The sequence below is a fragment of the Urocitellus parryii genome, chromosome 13, assembly GCF_045843805.1.
Source record: "Urocitellus parryii isolate mUroPar1 chromosome 13, mUroPar1.hap1, whole genome shotgun sequence".
Lineage (NCBI taxonomy): Eukaryota > Metazoa > Chordata > Mammalia > Rodentia > Sciuridae > Urocitellus > Urocitellus parryii.
The window spans coordinates 64,300,372-64,319,724 of NC_135543.1; the positions used below are offsets into that span (position 1 = coordinate 64,300,372).

At 36.7% G+C, this 19,353-nt stretch overlaps 1 protein-coding gene and 1 pseudogene across 3 annotated transcripts in view; both read left to right on the plus strand.

The window, feature by feature from the left end:
- The first annotated feature begins 1,758 nt into the window (after window positions 1-1,758).
- The window catches only part of Ercc6l2 (ERCC excision repair 6 like 2), a 113,898-nt gene continuing 96,303 nt past the window's right edge, over window positions 1,759-19,353 (plus strand). For both annotated transcript variants that reach the window (XM_026401976.2, XM_077792403.1), the window contains exons 1-2: window positions 1,759-1,839; window positions 4,931-5,355. In XM_026401976.2, the coding sequence (XP_026257761.2) occupies window positions 1,794-1,839; window positions 4,931-5,355 (471 nt within the window). In that variant the 5' untranslated portion in view covers window positions 1,759-1,793. The remainder of the gene's footprint in view (window positions 1,840-4,930; window positions 5,356-19,353) is intronic.
- On the plus strand, window positions 6,517-8,144 carry LOC144250003 (vesicle transport protein GOT1B pseudogene; annotated as a pseudogene). The gene is made up of 2 exons (XR_013342373.1): window positions 6,517-6,637; window positions 7,053-8,144. The product of XR_013342373.1 is annotated as a vesicle transport protein GOT1B pseudogene (transcript).

Here is a 19,353-nt window from a genome sequence, read left to right on the forward strand (position 1 = left end):
CTGGTGTCGGAGGTTAGAATCTAGTCTAGAAACCTAATCTAGCAATGTACTATCAATGATTAGCTAAAATACTAAGCTGAACCCATGGCCCTGCAGCACAAAGCTTTCAAGAGGATGCATTCTATCAGAGTAGAAATGCACATGTCGCTTATGGTGACCAGGCACTGTTTTTGGAGCTTTACTTCTTCATTTTATTTTTACAAGTATCATTTTGACTTCATTTTCATTATTAGCTTCATTGTTAGAAGCAGGGCAGTGAAGCACAAAGGGGTCGAGTTGGTCAGCATCCTACACATGATGGGTGATTTAGTTTATCTGCTGGAAAGCAACAAGCATTGTTGAAACATTTTATTAAAACATGCTAATTTTTAATACCTGCCAAACAGAAGTCTATTTGCAGAATGAGTAGTCAAAATAGTTTTCCTGAGGCCCTACCAGCAGGCCGAATAATGATCCTCTGCAAAAATATATGGAACCCATAAATATACGACCTTACATAGCAAAGGGACTTTGCTGGTGTGATTAAGGGTGCAGATCTGGAAGTGGGATTATTTTGGATTCAGGTGAGCTCTTAAAAATCAAAGATTCTGGGCTGGGGATATAGCTCATTTGATAGAGTGCTTGCCTCGCATGCACAAGGCTCTGGGTTCAATCCCCAGCACCACAAGAAAAATAATAAATAAATAATCAAAGATTCCTTCCCAGCTGCAATGAACGGGTAGACGGAAACTGCTAGGGGCAAGCAAACAACATTTCCTAAATCCTCCAGAAAGGAATGCAGTCCTTCGATACTTAATTTTAACCTAAAGAGACCCTCATAGGACTTCTGACCTACAAAACTATAAGAAATGAGCGGGGAAAAGGAAGTGGTGATTGGTTGCAGCAGCAGCAGCAGCAGGAACTGAATCCAGGCTATCTGGGCCACCCTGAACCCAGGAGCACTACACAGCACATGAAACCATTTCAGCACGGGCAGCAACCGTGTCTGGCTCTCGCCACGGCGTCTGGGCGCTGTCGGACGGGCAGTAGCCTTGCGGACGGAGCTGGGTCTGGAGGTCCGCGGGCCCGCGCTCCCGGGTCCTGGGCTTGCAGACCCGCGGCGGCGTTCGCGGGAGAGGAACGCCGAGAACTCAGCGGCATTCCTACGCCCGCCTTCTGTCGACGGCAAGAGTGGCCGCAGCTGCGATTCACCCGAAGGTGTCTCACCCGAGGCCGCGCGTCCTGGGAGGCGGTCGCTGCCCCGCTCCTTACCAGCCCTGACCCGACCCCAGTCCCCAAGCCTTTTCCAATTCCTTTCAGCAGCCAAAGCCGGCTCAGCACGGAGAGCGACGGCAAACCCCGCGATAGTTGCAGTTCCCGCGGGCTTTTCGGGTCGGCGTCTCCTGGGGAGAGGACGTCCGGAGGTTGGCCCCGCCCACAGGAGCCAGGGTCTTCTTCTCGCGATACTCTGGTGACAGCTCGAGAGCCCATTCTCGCGGGATTTCCTCAGTCCGGCTTGGAAGTGGCGGTGGGCTGTGGAGGGAAGCCCGACCCTGAGGGGGAGATTAGCTGGGACCTGGTGCCCGCCTCCGGTTCCCCACTGGCGGCGGGGCCCGCGTCGACGAGGGGAGCGCCACCTCGCCAGCCTCACCCAGTGCCCCGGCTCGGACGGGCCCTCTGACCCCCTCCCGGCCACGCGAGGGGCTGGGGGGCGATGCGCGGAGCGCGGCTGGCGGTGGCGTGGGCCGCAGCTGGCCCGCCCGCCCGCCAGGGGTTCGGTGCGGCTGGGCTGCCCGGCCCCGCCCCCCGGCCCGATGGATCTGGAGGCCCCGAGGTCGCGCGCGGAATCCGCCCGCAAAGGTATGGGCTCCGAGCTTGCCTCGGCGGACACCTGCCTGCGGCGTCGCGCCCGCGCCCCCCGGCCGGAGCGGAGCGCTTTGCTCCCTGGAGTGACAGCTGCCAGTCCGAACCCCTTTAGGGCTGGGACCCATTCAGCGATTCAGGGTGGTGGTCCTGGCCTCTGCAGTCAGACTCCCTGCAGCACTGCCGAGCCACCTGGCGCAGTGTCCCGGTCTGAGAACTTGGCGTCAGGGCCGAGTTTTTGTGATTGTTAAATTAGACGGGTGTCTGCAGAGCTTTATGCGATTGCCCACGTGGTGCCTAGACGTCATTCTTCATCAGTGTACGCCCGGTGCCGGGCAGGGGGGTCGTTAAGGAGAGGGGCGAAGGTTGCGATATTTGTTTAGTTCGCTTACTTTTAGTGCACAGTTTTAAAACGTGCTGTGTTGAGGCAGGGGTTTATATGCTGCGACAAGTCGTCGGGGAGGTATTCTTGTCCCTAAATTAGTAGCTTACCACATATTGAGTGTTTTTTCTGATTGTTTATCGACTCGCTTTTCCGTTGAGTAAGGTGTTTATCTCATTAAATAGATGAGGAATTGAGGGGTAAGTCTCAGGAAGGACAGTGCCAGCCTGAACTCTGAGGGCTGGGATTGTTGACATTGCCCTTCAGGGTCCTCTAGGAGTCTGCAGGTAAAAGCAAACAGATGAAGCTGCTGAGCAGAGATAAGTCACTGGGATGCTCATTTGCAGTTAAATCTAGTCACTTGGCTATTTAGGGAAAGTGCCAGTGGAAGGAACAGAAAGCTTAGGGGCCCAGGGGTGGGAGCCTGCTTGTCATATTCCAGTAGCAAGGAGGGTGAATCAAAGAAGGCGAGAGAACAGATCATGGTCTAGCATTACTTTCAGTCCTCTATTCAGTCCAACAGGAAATCCTCCCAATTGAAGCAGTTTGTTCTGGAGTCTGGATAGTGAGAGATTCCTCCCTAGCTCAGACCCTATCTGTTTAGTTCTAGAAATTATCCAAACTCAGGAAGCAGAAAGATACTCATAAGTTATGTGATGCCCTTCACATTTTTTTTTTTTTTGCACATGCTGAACCACTTGGGACACACTTCTTAGACCCCTTTCCCTTTTTTTTTCTTTGAAATTTCATGTTGAGATAGGATGTTGCTTTGGTTGCTAAGGTGATAGTGAAGTGCATTAGGGCAAAGGTCACCAAGCTACTGCCCACTCACAGACCAAATCTAGTCTGATACTTCCTTTTGTAAATAAAGTTTTATTAGAACTCAGCCCCATTTGTTTATTATCTGCAGTTGTTTTTGCCTTACAGTGACTAAAGAATGTATGGCCTGCAAAACTTAGAGTTAGCAAAAAATAGCTAATATCTGACTTATTACAGGTATTACAATAGGCTAGTATTTGCTTTAGAGTGATGGTGGCATGGAGGAAAGTGATATTTTTGAAGTAGAACCAACCAGAAAGATTCTGATGGATTGGATATGGGAGTAATATAAAAAGAGGATTAAGGGTTGACTAATTGTTTTCTACCTTGAAAAGTTAATTATAAATGATCCCAGTTAATCAGATGCAGAAAGACTAGTCATCATTTTTTACATTAATTTTTCTCTGCTTTATACCCATTGTAAGATACAATGTCTAGTGAATAATTGGTGCTTCAATCATATGTTGAACAATAGATAAAGAATTAAGTCTTAAAAAGGAGAAGACATTTGCTAGGTAGACAACCTACATCAATCAATGTGTTAAGAGTTGTAGTAAGGGTAACTCTAAGTTTTAATTCTCAAACAGCACTATTGTTAAAACAAGACCCACTGACCCATTTGCTATTTTACTCTTACAGTAGATCAGAGTGTTAATTTCACATTAAAACTCTGTCTTTCAGAATAGTGTAACAGTTCTCAGTTTGGATTGAAAGATTAGTAGAAATGGGGTTTTCCCTGCTTACTTATGATTGCTGTGATAAAACCTCCTCACCAAAATTAATGGGAATTATGGCTTTACTTTTGAGGAATAATTGGTGAAAAATATCATAAGGAGTTATTCTTGCTTAAGACAATATAAACGTCATATTATAATCATGGATGTTATGAAAATCTAATTAGAGATCATTAGGAAGACTCTAGGAAACTACTTAATGAGAAATGTGTAAGAAAAATAATTCTTAATATTCTTGTGATCATAGTCATATAATACTTTGGATTCTTGCCGTAGAAATTCCATTTGGAAAAATTTTTACTTAGCTTCCTCTATTTGGTACCTTTCAAATTGTACTAATAGTATACTTTATCAAGAACTCCTCTCCATTCACAGTGCTGTATCTTCAGGATGGAAAATAAACAGTTCAGCACAGGATAAGTTCACAAATATAGAGATCAGACTCCTCAAAGAACAATAGGGTCTTAGAGAACTTAGAATTCATTTCCTAAAAACCTCACTATTTGAAACCTAGAAGGGAAAAGGTTGTGACAAAGCTGTGACATCACCCTGTGATTGGAGTTTCCCTTGTCTAGTTGAATACCAATTGGAACAGTGGTTTAGAAGCAGCAATATTGACCATGAAAAAAAAGCACCTGTCTCCAGAGAAAGGAGGTGGGAATAATTTAAAAAGATGCAGACAGATGAACCACAGAAACATTGCTGTCCAAAGGATTTAGCTTACTTTTTACCAAGTCCTACTCAATCTTAACTTTGTCATCTCATGAATAATATATAATGTTTGTGAGTCAGTAGGAGTAGTTAAATCAGTGGTTCACCTTGGCTGAGCATCAGTCTCATATTTGAATTCAACAATAACAATGAAACAACATAATAAAACCAGATGCCCATGACCCATATGTACTGAATCAGAATCACCAGGGGGATTATGGCATATCACCAGGATAAGAGTGACAGGAAGTGAATTATATGCCCTTTGTTTATTATAGGACATCTGATAACATATTTTAGGAAAATATCTACACATAAATATATTTTACTTTGTCTCAGTTAATTTAAAAAGATTTTTGGATTCATTTTTTTTTCTCATGGTAGTGGATAAGATGTTATTTATAAGCTAGATCTGAAAATTTTCTTTTCTTTATTATTGTAGACAGGTGGCTTCCAGGAGAAAGATGTCTTGCTCCTTCTCCACATGATGAAAAACTTTGTGAAGCAAGCATAAAATCTATTACAGTGGATGAAAATGGCAAGTCATTTGCTGTTGTCTTATATTCAGATTTTCAAGAAAGGAAAATACCTCTTAAAAGACTTCAAGAAGTAAAATCTGCTAAAGTTTGCTCCAGGAGTTTTATATTTGATGATGAAGATTTGGAAAAACCATTTTTCCCAGACCGAAAATTTCCATCATCTGCTAATGCCTTTAAATTATCTGAAGATGGAGACTCTATTCCTTATACTATTAATAGGTATTTGAGAGACTACCAAAGGGAAGGAGCTCAGTTTCTCTATGGACACTACATCCAAGGAAGAGGGTGTATTCTGGGTGATGACATGGGACTTGGAAAAACAGTTCAGGTATTTATTCTAGTTAGATTATAATTAAACTTCAATAATGTCATTATATTATGTACAGGAGTGGATTCTGTGTGCAAATCTCTATTTGTACTACCATTATGATGGATATTTGTGTGTGTACGTGTGTGTGTTTGTTTTTGTCTCACCAACTGGACAGAAAAATCTCAAAATTGACTGTCTCTATTTTATCTTCAATACCTATTTAGTACCTTTGAAATATATTACGTTTTGGCATTACTTCACTTTGGTATTATTTTACCTATGGTAATATTTACATTATATTTATATAAATTAATATATACTAATATGTATTGATATATATTAATATTTATATTATGATATCAATTATATTTAATATAAACTTTCTTAATAATACTTTAGGAAGGAAAGTATTCTACAATTGGTATAGGACATGGCATGACTTCCTACAGGTCTTTTAGGCATATCATTTTGAGTTTCTCATATCACAAGTTTCCTGATCTGTAATGCCTGAACTACTTAGGTATTCAATTGATGGACATTCCCTTAAATGTATACTGGAGTTTGTATATTGTGTACTTTTCTATACAGGGTATTTTGTTAGTTTTATGTTGGTGTAAACCAAATTACCCCCAAATTCAGCAGCTTAAAACAATACACATTTATCACCTCATAGTTTCTGTGGGTCAGGAGTCTGTGTGCAGCTTAGCTGGGCCCTCTGGCTCTGCCTCTTGCAGGCTGCTGTCTCATGTTGACCTGGGAGGATGCGCTTCCTAGCTCACATGGGTGTTGGTAGGATTTGGTTCCCTGTGGCTTGTGGGACTCAGGCCTCCCATGCTTCTTTGCTGCTTGGACCTTGTTATGGAACATCTCACAACACATAGCTTGCTTTATTAGGAAAAGCAAGTAATAGGGCAAGAGAGAGTGCTAGGAAATGGAAGTCACGGTCTTGTAACCTAATTACAAAAACGTTGTCCCCTCCTTTTGCCACTTTCTGTTCACTGGAAGAAAATTGCTAACGCCACTTCAAGCTCAACTAGAGGAAGGTTGTGAATACAGAGAAGTGAGGATTGCTGGGAACTCTATCAGAAGCTGCCTGCCACAGGCTCCTTAACTTAGATGTTCAAAGAGATCTGTGATCCAGAAGGATTCGAGTTTTCAATCTAGACTTTATGCTGAACAGTCATCCTGGGTTTTCAGAAGTGTCTGTCTAGATTGTGATGAAGGCCTTCTGTGTTTCCTTCCTAATTGAAGTTATGCTATTTTATTCAGTGATACTTCCATTGGTTAGTGGAGCTTAAAGGTAAGTGAAAAACTCAATTTAACATTTAAAAACAGCCTAGTCATGCTACTGTGTGTGAGGTTTTGGTGTGAAAAGGTAGGCTAAAATAAAATCCTCCAATATTCATAGCATGTTTGCTTTTAGCCATCCTCTGTGTTTCTTTACACCCAGGCAATGAAGGTGGTTTAGGCCTCCACACGGGAGGTGCTGAGTTGTTTGTGGGATGAGTGAATTCGTTTGCTTGGGAGGGTAGATAACAAGAATAAAGAAAGGAACCTTCGGGATGTGACCAAGATAAGTGGAGAAGTTCTAAAGGAAAATAAGTAAAGAAAGCTCTGGTATGACTAACTTTACATATACTTGTACTGTTTTGCATGTACTAGAATGTTCTTTACTATTCTTTGACTAATCATTGCGTGTGTATCTTCAAAATCAGAAACGTGGCTTTTCCACCCTGGGCATTCTGAGGTGCTGCCTCCGTTGCCCTCACCACTGCAACCATGATCTCCTTATCGGACACCCAGAAAATTGGAATGGGATTAACAGGATTTGGAGTGTTTTTCCTGTTCTTTGGAATGATTCTCTTTTTTGACAAAGCACTACTGGCTATTGGAAATGTTTTATTTGTGGCTGACGTGGCTTTTGTAATTGGTTTAGAAAGAACATTCAGATTCTTCTTCCAAAAACATAAAATGAAAGCTACAGGATTTTTCCTAGGTGGTGTATTTGTAGTCCTTATTGGTTGGCCTTTGATAGGCATGATCTTCGAAATTTATGGATTCTTTCTCTTGTTCAGGGGCTTCTTTCCTGTGGTTATTGGCTATTGGTTATTAGGATCCCTCTTAAATTTACCTGGAATTAGATCATTTGTAGATAAAGTTGGAGAAAGCAACAATATGGTATAACAACAAGAGAATTTGAAGACTCATTTACAATATTGTATTATTTATAAAATTCTTTGAAGAATATTCAGCACAAAATTAAATTACATGAAATAGCTTGTGATGTTCTTTACAGAAGTTTAAAAGGTGTAGCCTACGAAGTACCAACAGCAATTAGTAAAGAAGCAATGAAAACAGGCTTCTAATCATGTGATCTAAGAAGTCAGCAAGCAAACTGAGGGAGATGAAATCCATGTTATAAGGCATTGAAACTCTAGAAGGCTATTTTTATTATCTGTCCACAATGTGCATAACATAGCCATTCTTAGAGAACTGTGGTGTCTGTTACTTTTCTTTTTACTATTATTATTAATATTATTTTGAAGGCTCAGGAGCACCCATAGGCATTTGCTTTTTAGAAATGTCCACTGTGATGGCAAAAATATTTCCAGTTGCACTGTGTTTCTGAAAGTGATGCATGAGTAGGATTGGATTATGTCATTTTGATGTATTAAACCCGGTGAAAACCCAGTTTTCATGTATGAATCACTTTTTTTGTAAACATGGGGTTAAAATAAAACTTTTGTGGTTTTTCCAAAGCTTAGTATTTTAAAGCCAGGTGAAAATCTGAACTAGTGATTCTTTGTTGGAATATGCAGAGGTCATTCTTCACTATCTTTTAGTTCTTAAATTATAGCTCACAAATAATTGTTTTGGTCAGTAACCCACTTTGAAAATACTCATACTTCTTGGGAGTCTGACTGCCTAAGTACCTGTTTGTATCATTCATCACATATACACATCTAACAAAAAGCATTCTTGACCATGAAATAGTATGTTACAAAGCTGGTTTCATTGAGTAGTCTTTTAAGATACTCAATGATGCAAACCAAATAGATTTTTCCCATGTCATGATGTTGTTTTTCTTTTATTTTTTAAAATTCAGCTGTGATTTATTACTTTCTTTTTCATAAATTAACTAACTTTTGGTAATGTTTACTTTAAAAATGTAACATGTAAAAATTTAAACCTGTAACTGTGTTTTAAGGGCTGTTCATGTAATCTGAGCTAATTTTTAGCTTTTTCACAAACGTACAAATATTGGTATACGTGACGTATGCTTCATGCTCAGTCTTCACCCTGAGAGGATGAAGCAAGTTCACATGCTGAAGATGTTTTACTGTAATTAAACTGGCTATGATTTCTTGAAAACCTGACATTAAAAAAATAGTGGATTTTTCCCCCTTCCATTGCTGATGGTCAGACAGTAAAAAACAGCAAATGTTTCCCCAGTTTTCCAAGGTGGCAGCTTTTGTGATAGATGTAGGAACACATTTCAAAAAGCCACAGTCCTATTTGTGTTACCACTAATGATTGCACTATTTATTTTTTAACAGTTGCAAAAATACATAAAATCACAATTGAAATCTGTGGTATTTATTTATATACATGTCTACAAAATATTACAACATTTGTTATTTTTAATTAAGTTTCTTGATGCACCGAGAACTCCCAAACTTGCTTATCTGCAGAAGGAAAGACTTGGTATATAGTGTAATGGTTCAGTCTTGTGGATTACTGTCATTTTTGGTACTTGCATTTGACTTTATTATATAATCTGTGAAAATGAGATAAATGGAGACTCCTACCTCAATAGTTCATGGAATAATAAAAGACCTACTGTTGTGTCTGATGTTCTTCAAAAAATTAATATCCTCACTTGGAGAGTGTCAAATATATTCATATATATATATATATATATATATATATATATATATATATACTTTGAGAACTGACTTATATAAGGTGCCCTGTAGGACTCTTAATACATATTTTTGACTGACCCATATTATTTGCAATTGCTAGATATTTCTCCCTTTTTAGAGCAAGAACAGTAAATGTTAATGTAAGGAGCATCTGTATCATTTAACTTCTTTGTAGACATGAATTTCTATCAAAATGTTCTTTGCACTGTAACAGAGATCCTTTTTTCAGCAATCTTATTTCAGAAAGCATTATTGGACTTCAAAGGATTTGATAATCTCCTAGTCCTTGATATGGTTGCAGGGGCTAGAGCAGTTTTCATCTTCAAATGAGTCTGCAGTCAATATCGAATGTGAGTTTGGACTGCTTGGCAGCATTGTATATTTCTTATACAGAACCTTGATGAGCTCTATTTTTAAACATACTAGCCTTCTGACAGAAACCCTATCCTATTGTTTCTCTCCCTCACACACACATACACAAAATCAGCCTTCTGTCTTTGTGACAAAAATGTACTTTGATTATTCCCATAGAGATGGAGGAAAAGGTCTAATACTACTTAGCCTTAAGTGTTTCTGTCATTGTTCAAATGAATTTTCTGTAACAGAAACATATTTGGAATGTTTTTCTTTTCCCCTTATAAATTGTAATCCCTAGAATACTGCTGCTTTAAAAAGTCTCACAGTCAGATTATTATATAATCTAACAATTTACTATTGTAAATACACTTGTCTTACCTCTCAATAAAAGGGTACTTTTCTATTAAAAAAAAACCAAAATCAGAAACGTGACTGTATTATAAAAAATTACCATCTAAAATGAATACAGTTCAAATTGTGCACATTTAGCCTCAAATTAGAAGCTCATCTTTCATGCCCAAGCTCCTGTTTACAAAGAAATTCCCTTTATTTTCCATTTTACAGGATTATTTTTAACGGCTGATCTTACTGCAGAGTTGCTGGTTTCCTTGGAAGGCTTTGAGCTGCTGTGTTATGTACTCTGTGCCATGAAAGTCTTAGGAAATAGTTTTTGTACTGATTTGATACCAGGCTGGATTTGTCTGATCCTTTGGGACTCACTTCTTTGATTATTGTTGTAACTTGGAGACTAATTTCTACATAAATAGACCATTTAGCAGAGCTTCTATAGATATAGATTAGATATAGATACAGATATAGATTGAGCCAATTGAAGAAATGTGGACAATAGTTTATGAGTTCATTCGAATTTCAAAATACTGTAGAATTGGGTAATGAAAATAGACCAGCGGCATTTACTATTTTAGCTATGGTTCTGTCTTCTTTTCTTCTTCATCCCCTGGTCCCTTTTCCTAATTTTAGCCTCTACGTTTTCTCCTTTTTATTTTCAAACTTGGTCATATAATGAAATTAAACTTTTTTTTGAGATAAGATATCACTACATTCTCCAGGTTATTCTAGAACTCCTGGGTCGAAGCAATCCTCCTGCCTCAGCCCTCTGAGTAGCTGAAACTATAGGCACCCAGCTTTTTTCTAAAGCTTGTTTTACATACCAAATAGTGTCTTTCCCTTATTTTAAATTTAAGAGTAGACAAATTTGATATTTTGTATTCCACCAGGGGTGAAGACTGAAAAATGTCCATTTGGTGTGGTGACAAAGAAGTCATTAGTATCTTCAGCAAAAGCCATTTTGCTGGAGTTTGTGTTAGTTTTATATTGAGTAAATGAAAACATGGAAAGGAGAAGTGTACTTACCTCTTTAAGAAATGTGACTTTGTGTACTATAGTGTCACAGCCACATCAGTGTTTATAGCAGCTCAATTCACAATAGTTAAGCTATGGAACCAACCTAAGTGCCCTTAACAGATGAATGGATAAAGAAAATGTGGTACATATACACAATGGAATATTACTCAGCCATAAAGAGGAATGAAATTATGACATTTGCTAGGAGATGGATGGAACTAGAGACTATCGTGTTAAGTGAAATAAGCCAATCCCCCCCAAAACAAAGGCTGAATGTTCTCTCTGATATGCTGATGCTGACTCACAATGGGGTATGTGGGGAGAAGTGACAGGACGTTCACCAGATTAAACAGGGGGGAATGGAGGCACAGGAGGGGGAATGGGAATGGGAAAGAGAGCAGAATGAATTGGACGTCAATTTCCTATATTCATATATGAATACATGACCAGTGAATTCCACATCATGTACAACCTCAAGAATGGGAAGTTATGCTCCATGTACATATGATGTCAGAATACATTCTACTGTCATGTTTAACTAAAGAGAACAAATAAGAATAAAAAGAAATGTGACTTTGGAAGGGGACAGGAGTGACCTAGTAGCAGTTGAAGGAAGTGGTGTGGGATTTTAAGGGAGTTTCTTCTTTGTGGTTTTATGTTTGGGGATCAGACATTCTTAAGTATTTTTTAAGTGAATTGAAAGGTTCTAGTTAAGAGGGAATAGTTGAATATGCAACATACATAAATATATGTACACATACACATATAGAAATTAACAAAAAGTAGAGTTGCATGATCACTACTATTTTATAATCAGCTTTTTTTCTATGTTGTCAAAGATTCTAAACTGATTTTTTTCCCCAACATCTTACCAAACTTTTCAAACAAAAAGAAGAGTTAAAAGAATTGTGCAATGAAAAGCTATATATCAGCTACCTAGATTTTGTTAACATTTCATTCCTCATGGTTTTATCACATACCTATCCATCCATCAATCTATCTTTTGCTACATTTTAAAGTGGCAGACATCTGTATATTATATCCACAAACACTTAAGTATATATTTCATTAACTAGAGTTCAATACTTTTAAGTAGCCTCTGAGGAATAGTTGCCTAAAATTAAAGTGAATATATATAAGGAGTGAAAAAATATATATATATACTTTTTAATGCATATATCATTCACATATATTCAATGTATGTGTGTTTATGTGGGTGCCTGTATTTAATTAAAATAAGATTACAAATCATAAAAAGGAAATATCTTCAACATACTGTTCAAGGAATTTTGAAGTGTATATGTCTGGTAATCAATATATTGATCAAGATACAGAATGATTCTTTCATTCTACAAAATTTACTTATGTCCCCTTCCAGTCAATACCCTGGTTACCTGAACTTTTCATTACACATTGACTGTGATTCAGTGTTAAATTATATTCCAAGATGTTGTCGGAGTCCAAAATGTTATGAATATTTATATGAAGAAATTCAATCAGTTCTAAGCTTCAGTTACTTATTTTTGAATATAAAATTTTGAATATAAAACTTTAAGCTTAACTGATTCAAATACTTACAAAGTGTAAATTCTGAGCATGTATCAAAGATATTTTACTTAGGTGATATTAAAAATATTTAAATTGTCTAATGCTTAAATAAGGTTATTTGCCTCCTTTAATTTATGTGAGCCAGTTTGTTCACATTAATCTAATCCCTGAATTATTTAATAGATGTTTATTTTGTATTCTTTTGTTTACTTTTTCCTACCCATGCCCCTTCAGTGTATATTCTCACCACCTTTTTGTCCCTAACCCCTCAATCAACTGAATTTCACATTACTGAATCGATCAGAATACCTATCATCTAGACTTTTCCAGCACCTAACACAGTGCCTGTCATGTAGTAGGGAGTAAATACAGTTTTATTAAAGCATTAATGAATTTTAGATTGAATTGGGTAATAGTATGGTTCTGTGGTTATCGCTTTTATTTAATTATGTGCCAGACTTTTTAATGGACATTTTTCATTGAACATTTGTATTAATTAGGTATTATTGCCTCTATTTTATTGATGAGAAAGTAAAATTTATAGAGCAGTTGTATAAATTGCCTATGGTCACATAAATAGTATAAAGCTGGGTGGTCAAACTCTGAAGTTTTGCTGTAACTCTTGCAAATTAAAATGCAAATTTTGTTAGACTATTTTAAGGCTCAGGATAAGATTTGACCATTCTTGGTATATTATTATTTTGTAATCTTTTTGACAGCATAATTTCCTCAAAATCTACTATATTATAACACTTAAGATTATGTATAGGGAACCAAGTTTCCTTACTTTAAAGGAATGATACTACAAAAATAGCTACTGGTTATTGGATTATTGATATGTACTAAAACACATTATATACTTTGTTTTGCTTTTTCAAAGAACAAAAATAACTTTGATGATGCCACTGTACACAATGAGTTCTTATAAAAATGTAAGCTATAATTTTTTATTAGGTGAAATAACATAAATTACCATTTTAAAGTATACAATTCAGTGCACTTATAATGCTGTGCAGCTCCCACTTCTCTCTAGTTTTCCAAACTTTCATCATACACCCATATCCATTGTGTAACAATTTTTTTTATTTCTCCCTTCCCTCATCCCATAGCAGCTGTAGATTTGCCTGTCTCCATGGATTTGCCTCTTCTGAATATTTCATATAAAAGAAATCATGCAATATATGACATTTTGTGACTGATTTCTTTCACTTATGGTAGTGTTTTCAAGTCTCATTCAAGTTGTATCCTGCTTCCTTTATATGGCTGAAAAATATTGCATTGTAATGTATATATCACAATTTATCTTTTTATCCTTTGATGGACATTTTGACTATTATGAATATTTCTTCTATAAACATTAATGGACAGGTTCTATATAGACATGTGTTTTCATTTCTCTTGTATGCAATTTTTGTAGTGGAATTCCTTAGAGTGGAATTACTGGGTCATCTGATAATTCAATTTTTTTTTTTTCCTTGAGGAACTAATCATACCATTTTCCACAGTGCCTATACCATTTTACATTCCCACCAACAATGCACAAGGTTTCCTGTTTCTCCGTCTCATAAATTTTATAATGTCTTTTCATTATAGCCTTGTATTTATAAAGTGATATCTCATGATGAATTCAATTTGTATTTCTCTAATGCTGTATGATGTTGAATGTCTTTTATGTGCATTTTGGCCATTTGTATATTTTCTTTGGAGAAATAAATATTTTAAATCTTTTGTCTGCTTTTTAGTTGGGTTGTCTTTTTTATTATTGAATTATAAGAATTCTTTAAATATCTTAGATATTAAATCCTTATAGAATATGATTTGTAAATATTTTTTTCCCATTCTTTAGGTTGTCTCTTCATTTTCTTAATACTGTTTTATGATGCACAAAATTTTTAAATTCTTATAAGTACAGCTATTTTTATTTTGTTGAACAAGCTATAATTTTCATGAATGTGTGTATTAATAAAAGAGAGTCATTCATTCTATCCATTATTCTTCCTCTTGCTGATTTCACTTGAATATGGGTCTTGAAGACCTTCCTTTCTGTTATTAGGGTCTACTTTTTTATGACTTTTATGTCTTCTTGATGAATTCACCACTTTATCATTATGAAATATGCTTACATTTTTGGCCATACTCTTTTTGAAATATCCTTCACTTGATATTAAGATACTCACTCCAGTATGCTTGCTTTTAAATGGTATTCCCCCCAATCCTTTATTTCAAGCTACCATTGTCTTTAAAGTGTATCTCTTGTACATAGCTCTTTTGTCTGTTGTGGCAATCTCTGACATTTAATTGGAGTCTTTAGTCCATTCTAAAAAATATCTATCAATCAAAAGAAGGCAGGAAGGAGTAAGAGTAGCTTTTACAATGTTGAGATATGTTCCTGTTATCCCTAATTTTTCTAGTGTTTTGAACATAAAGGAGTGCTTTGTTTTGTCAAATGCTTTTTCTGCATCTACTGAGATGATCATATGATCCTTATCTTTAAGTCTATTGATGTGGTGAATTACATTTATTGATTTCTGTATGTTGAACCAACCTTGCATCCCTGGGATGAATCCCATTTGATCGTGGTACATGATCTTTTTGATATGATTTTGTATTCGATTTGTCAGAATTTTATTGAGAATTTTTACATCCATGTTCTTTAGAGATATTGGTCTAAAGTTTTCTTTTTTTGATGTGTCTTTGTCTGGTTTTGGAATCAGGGTGATATTGCTCCCTTTTTTTCTATTTCCTGAAATAAATTGAAGAGTATTGGTATTAGTTCTTCTTTAAAAGTTTTGAGGAACTTGACTGTGTATCCATCTGGTCCTGGGCTTTCCTTGGTTGGTAGACTTCTATTTCGTCACTTGAAATTGATCTGTTTAAATTGTTTATATCATCCTGATTCAATTTGGGCACATTATATGACTCTAGAAATTTTTTAGTGCCTTCAATATTTTCTATTTTATTGGATTACAAGTTTTCAGAATAATTTCTAATTATCTGTATTTCTGTACTGTCTGTTGTGATATTTCCTTTTACATCATGTATGTTAGTAATTTGAGTTTTCTCTCTCCTTCTCTTCGTTAGCATGGCTAAGGGTCTGTCAATTTTTTTAAAAAAAATTTTTTCAAAGAACCAACTTTTCTGTCAATTTTTTGATTGTTTCTTTTGTTTCAATTTCATTGATTTCAGCTCTGATTTTAATTATTTCCTGTCTTCTGCTTTTGGTGTTGATTTCTTCTTCTTTTTCTAGGGCTTTGAGATGTAATGTTAAGTCATTTATTTGTTGACTTTTTCTTCTTTTAAGGAATGAACTCCATGCAATGAACTTTCCTCTTAGAACTGCTTTAATAGTGTCCCAGAGATTTTAATACATTGTATCTGTGTTCTCATTCACCTCTAAAAATTTTTTAATCTCTCTTTGATGTCTTCTGCAACCCATTGTTCATTCACTAACATATTATTTAGTCTCCAGGTGTTGGAGTGGCTTTTATTTCTTATTCTATCATTGATTTCTAATTTCATTCCATTATGATCTGATAGAATGCAGGATAGTATCTCTACTTTTTTATATTTGCTTAGAGTTACTTTGTGGCATAGTATATGGTCTACTTTACAGAAGGATCCGTGTGTTGCTGAGAAGAAAGTGTATTCTCTCGTTGAAGGATGAAATATTTTATATACATCAGTTAAGTCTAAGTTATTGATTATATTATTGAGTTCTATTGTTTTTTGTTAAGCTTTTGTTTGGAAGATCGATCTAGTGATGAGAGAGGTGTGTTAAAGTCACTCAAAATTATTGTGTTGTTGTTTATTTGACTCTTGAACTTGAGAAGAGTTTGTTTGATGAATGTAAGATGCTTCATTGTTTGGGGCATATAGATTTTATAATTGTTAAGTCTTGTTGGTGTTGGTGTATGGTTCCCTTGATCAGTATGTAGTGTCCTTCTTTGTCCTTTTTGATTGACTTTAGTTTGGAGTCTACTTTTTTTGATATGAGAATGGAAAGCCCTGCTTGCTTCCGCAGTCCATGTGAGTAGTATGATTTTTCCCAACCCTTCACCTCTAGTCTGTGGATATCTTTTCCTATGAGACGTGTCTCTTGGAGGCAGCATAATGTTGGATCTTTTCTTTTTTTTAAATTTTATTTTTTTGATCCAGTCTTCTAGTTTGTGTCTTTTGATTGGTGAGTTTAGGCCATTAACATTCAGGGTTATTACTGAGACATGATTTGTATTCCCAGCTATTTTTGTTTAATTTTGGTATTTAACGTGATTTGGTTTCTCCTCTGATTAAATTTTCCTTTAGTGTAATCCTTCCCTCTGCTGATTTTCATCATTGTTTTTTATTTCCTCTTCTTGGAATATTTTGCTGAGGATGTTCTGTAGTGCAGGCTTTCTAGTTGTAAATTCTTTTAACTTTTGTTTATCATGGAAGGTTTTTATTTCATCATCAAATCTAGAATTTAGTTTTGCTGGATATAAGATTCTTGGGGTTGGCATCCATTTTCTTCCAGAGCTTGGTATATGCTGTTCCAAGATCTTCTGGCTTTCAGGGTCTGGGTTGAAAAATCTGCTGAGATACAAATTGGTCTCCCCCTATATGTGATCTGATTCCTCTCTCTTGTGGCTTTAAGAGTCTATCCTTATTCTGTATGCTGGGCATTTTCATATAATGTGCCTTCGTGTAGATCTGTTGTAATTTTGTACATTTGGTGTCCTCTAAGCCTCTTGTATTTGGTTTTGCAATTCGTTCTTCATGCTTGGGAAGTTTTCTGATATTATCTCACTAAAGAGATTGTGCATTCCTTTGATTTGAAACTCTGTGCCTTCCTCTATCCCAATAACTCTTACATTTGGTTTTTTGATGCTGTCCCGTAATTTTTGGATTTTCTCTTCATGGTTTCTAACTTTCTTCACTGTGTGATCAACTTTATTTTCCAGATTGTATACTTTGTCTTCATTATCTGATGTTCTTTCTTCCAAGTGATCTACTTTGTTGGTTATGCTTTCTATTGAGTTTTTAATTTGGTTTATTATATTCTTCATTTTAAGGATTTCTGACTTTTTTTTTTTTTCAGGGTCTCTATCTCTTGAAGTAATCTTTTGCTACCTGTATTTGCTCTCTTATCTCATTGTTGGAGTGGTCAATTTTTGCCTGTATTTGCTCATTTAGGTCATTCTTTAATTCACAGATCATTTTAATTATGAACCTTCTGAACTCCTTCTCTTACATTTCATCAACTTCACTGTCCATGGTTTCTTTTATTATAGTGTCCTGGTTTGTTTGGGGGCACTTTCTTCCCTTGTTTTTTCATATTGTCTATGTGTCTTCCTTTCTTGCAGAGGGGATCTGAGATATTACAGTTTCTTCCCTATATTCTTGTATACCTCACCTTGATGTGGGGCTTCTAGACCCTGCTGGTGTCCCTCAGTGTATGCTACTGCATCTAAAGGTGGTGGTAGCAATAGCTGAGGTAACTCAAGATAACAGTTAAGGTGCCCCAAGATGGAAGCAGAGATGGGACTGAAAGGGTGGGCCTCACACTCCCTTTGGGATGCCTGCTCTGAGATGCAGCTGCTTCTAGGCCCTGTCTGCTATCAAAATGTTAGGGTTACTGCCTGGGGAAGGCTATGTTGATGACGGTAGTGTCCCAAGATGGAAGTGGGTTAGGCTTAGGCTCTCAGGTATGTGTGTGTGTGGGAGGTGAACTCAGACCTACCCCAGACCTGGATCCTACGCAAGTCAGTGTGAAAGGCTCTGAGCTGGGCCTGGGCTCCCGTGGTGGTAGTCTTTTGGTCGGAAGAGGCAGCCCTGTGACAGAGGCTAGGCTCTGGCCCGTGTCTGCCCCGTGGGTGGAGGGGTGGACCGGGGCCTGCAGTTATTTTCTTTAGTGTGGCTCTTTTAGTGATGAATTGACCCAGTTTTTTGTTATATAAAATTATCTTTACTCTTCATTCTTGAATATTTTTACAGGGTATAAAAATGTAGGTTGCTTTTATTTTCTATGAAACTTTGAGAATATTCTGTGTTGTAGGTCTTCCATTGTTTTTAGTGCAGGGTCAGCTGTTTATCTACCTATTAGCAGCTTTATAGGTAGTTGTTTTTTCTTCCGTTTTTAATATTTATTTTTTTCTGTGTAGCACCTATTTGTGGATATTTGTAAGGCTTTTAAAAAATAAATTTTAATTGTAGATGGACACAATACCTTAATTTTATTTATTTATCTTTTTGTGGTGCTGAGGATTGAACCCAGTGTCTCACACAAGCCAGGCAGGTGCTCCACCACTGAGCCACAACCCCAACCCCTGTAAGTTTGTTTTTTATTTTTGTTTTGATTGGTCCCCAGCTCCCCTTTGGTTTGGTGTTCTTATTAGATATTGAATCTATGCTTTTTATTTTTTATTTTTTGGATAATTTTCAACTTTGATTTCTTCAGATATTTCTCATGTGCCATTCATTCTTCTGTCATTTGTGATTCAGATTATTGGTATTTACATGTTTAAAATATCTTTTTCTATGGTTTTTCTGATTCTCTCAGTTTGTTTTTTAGTTTTAATATTTCTATAATTTATTTTTAAGTAATGATCAGTTCTTTCCCCCATATAGACCCCTCATACAACTTCCCTCTAGTCTTTAAAACAATCATGCCAATATTATTTTGACATTTTTATAGATAATATTTAGAGAGATTAATTACCTTGTTCATGTTCACGTAGCTGTCAAATATCCAGAGCTAAAATTCCAGCCAATGTCTTATTGATTCAGTATTTCTTGCTGCTTGTATGTGAAATGATGTGTTCTTTTTTCTATCTTTCTGTCTTTC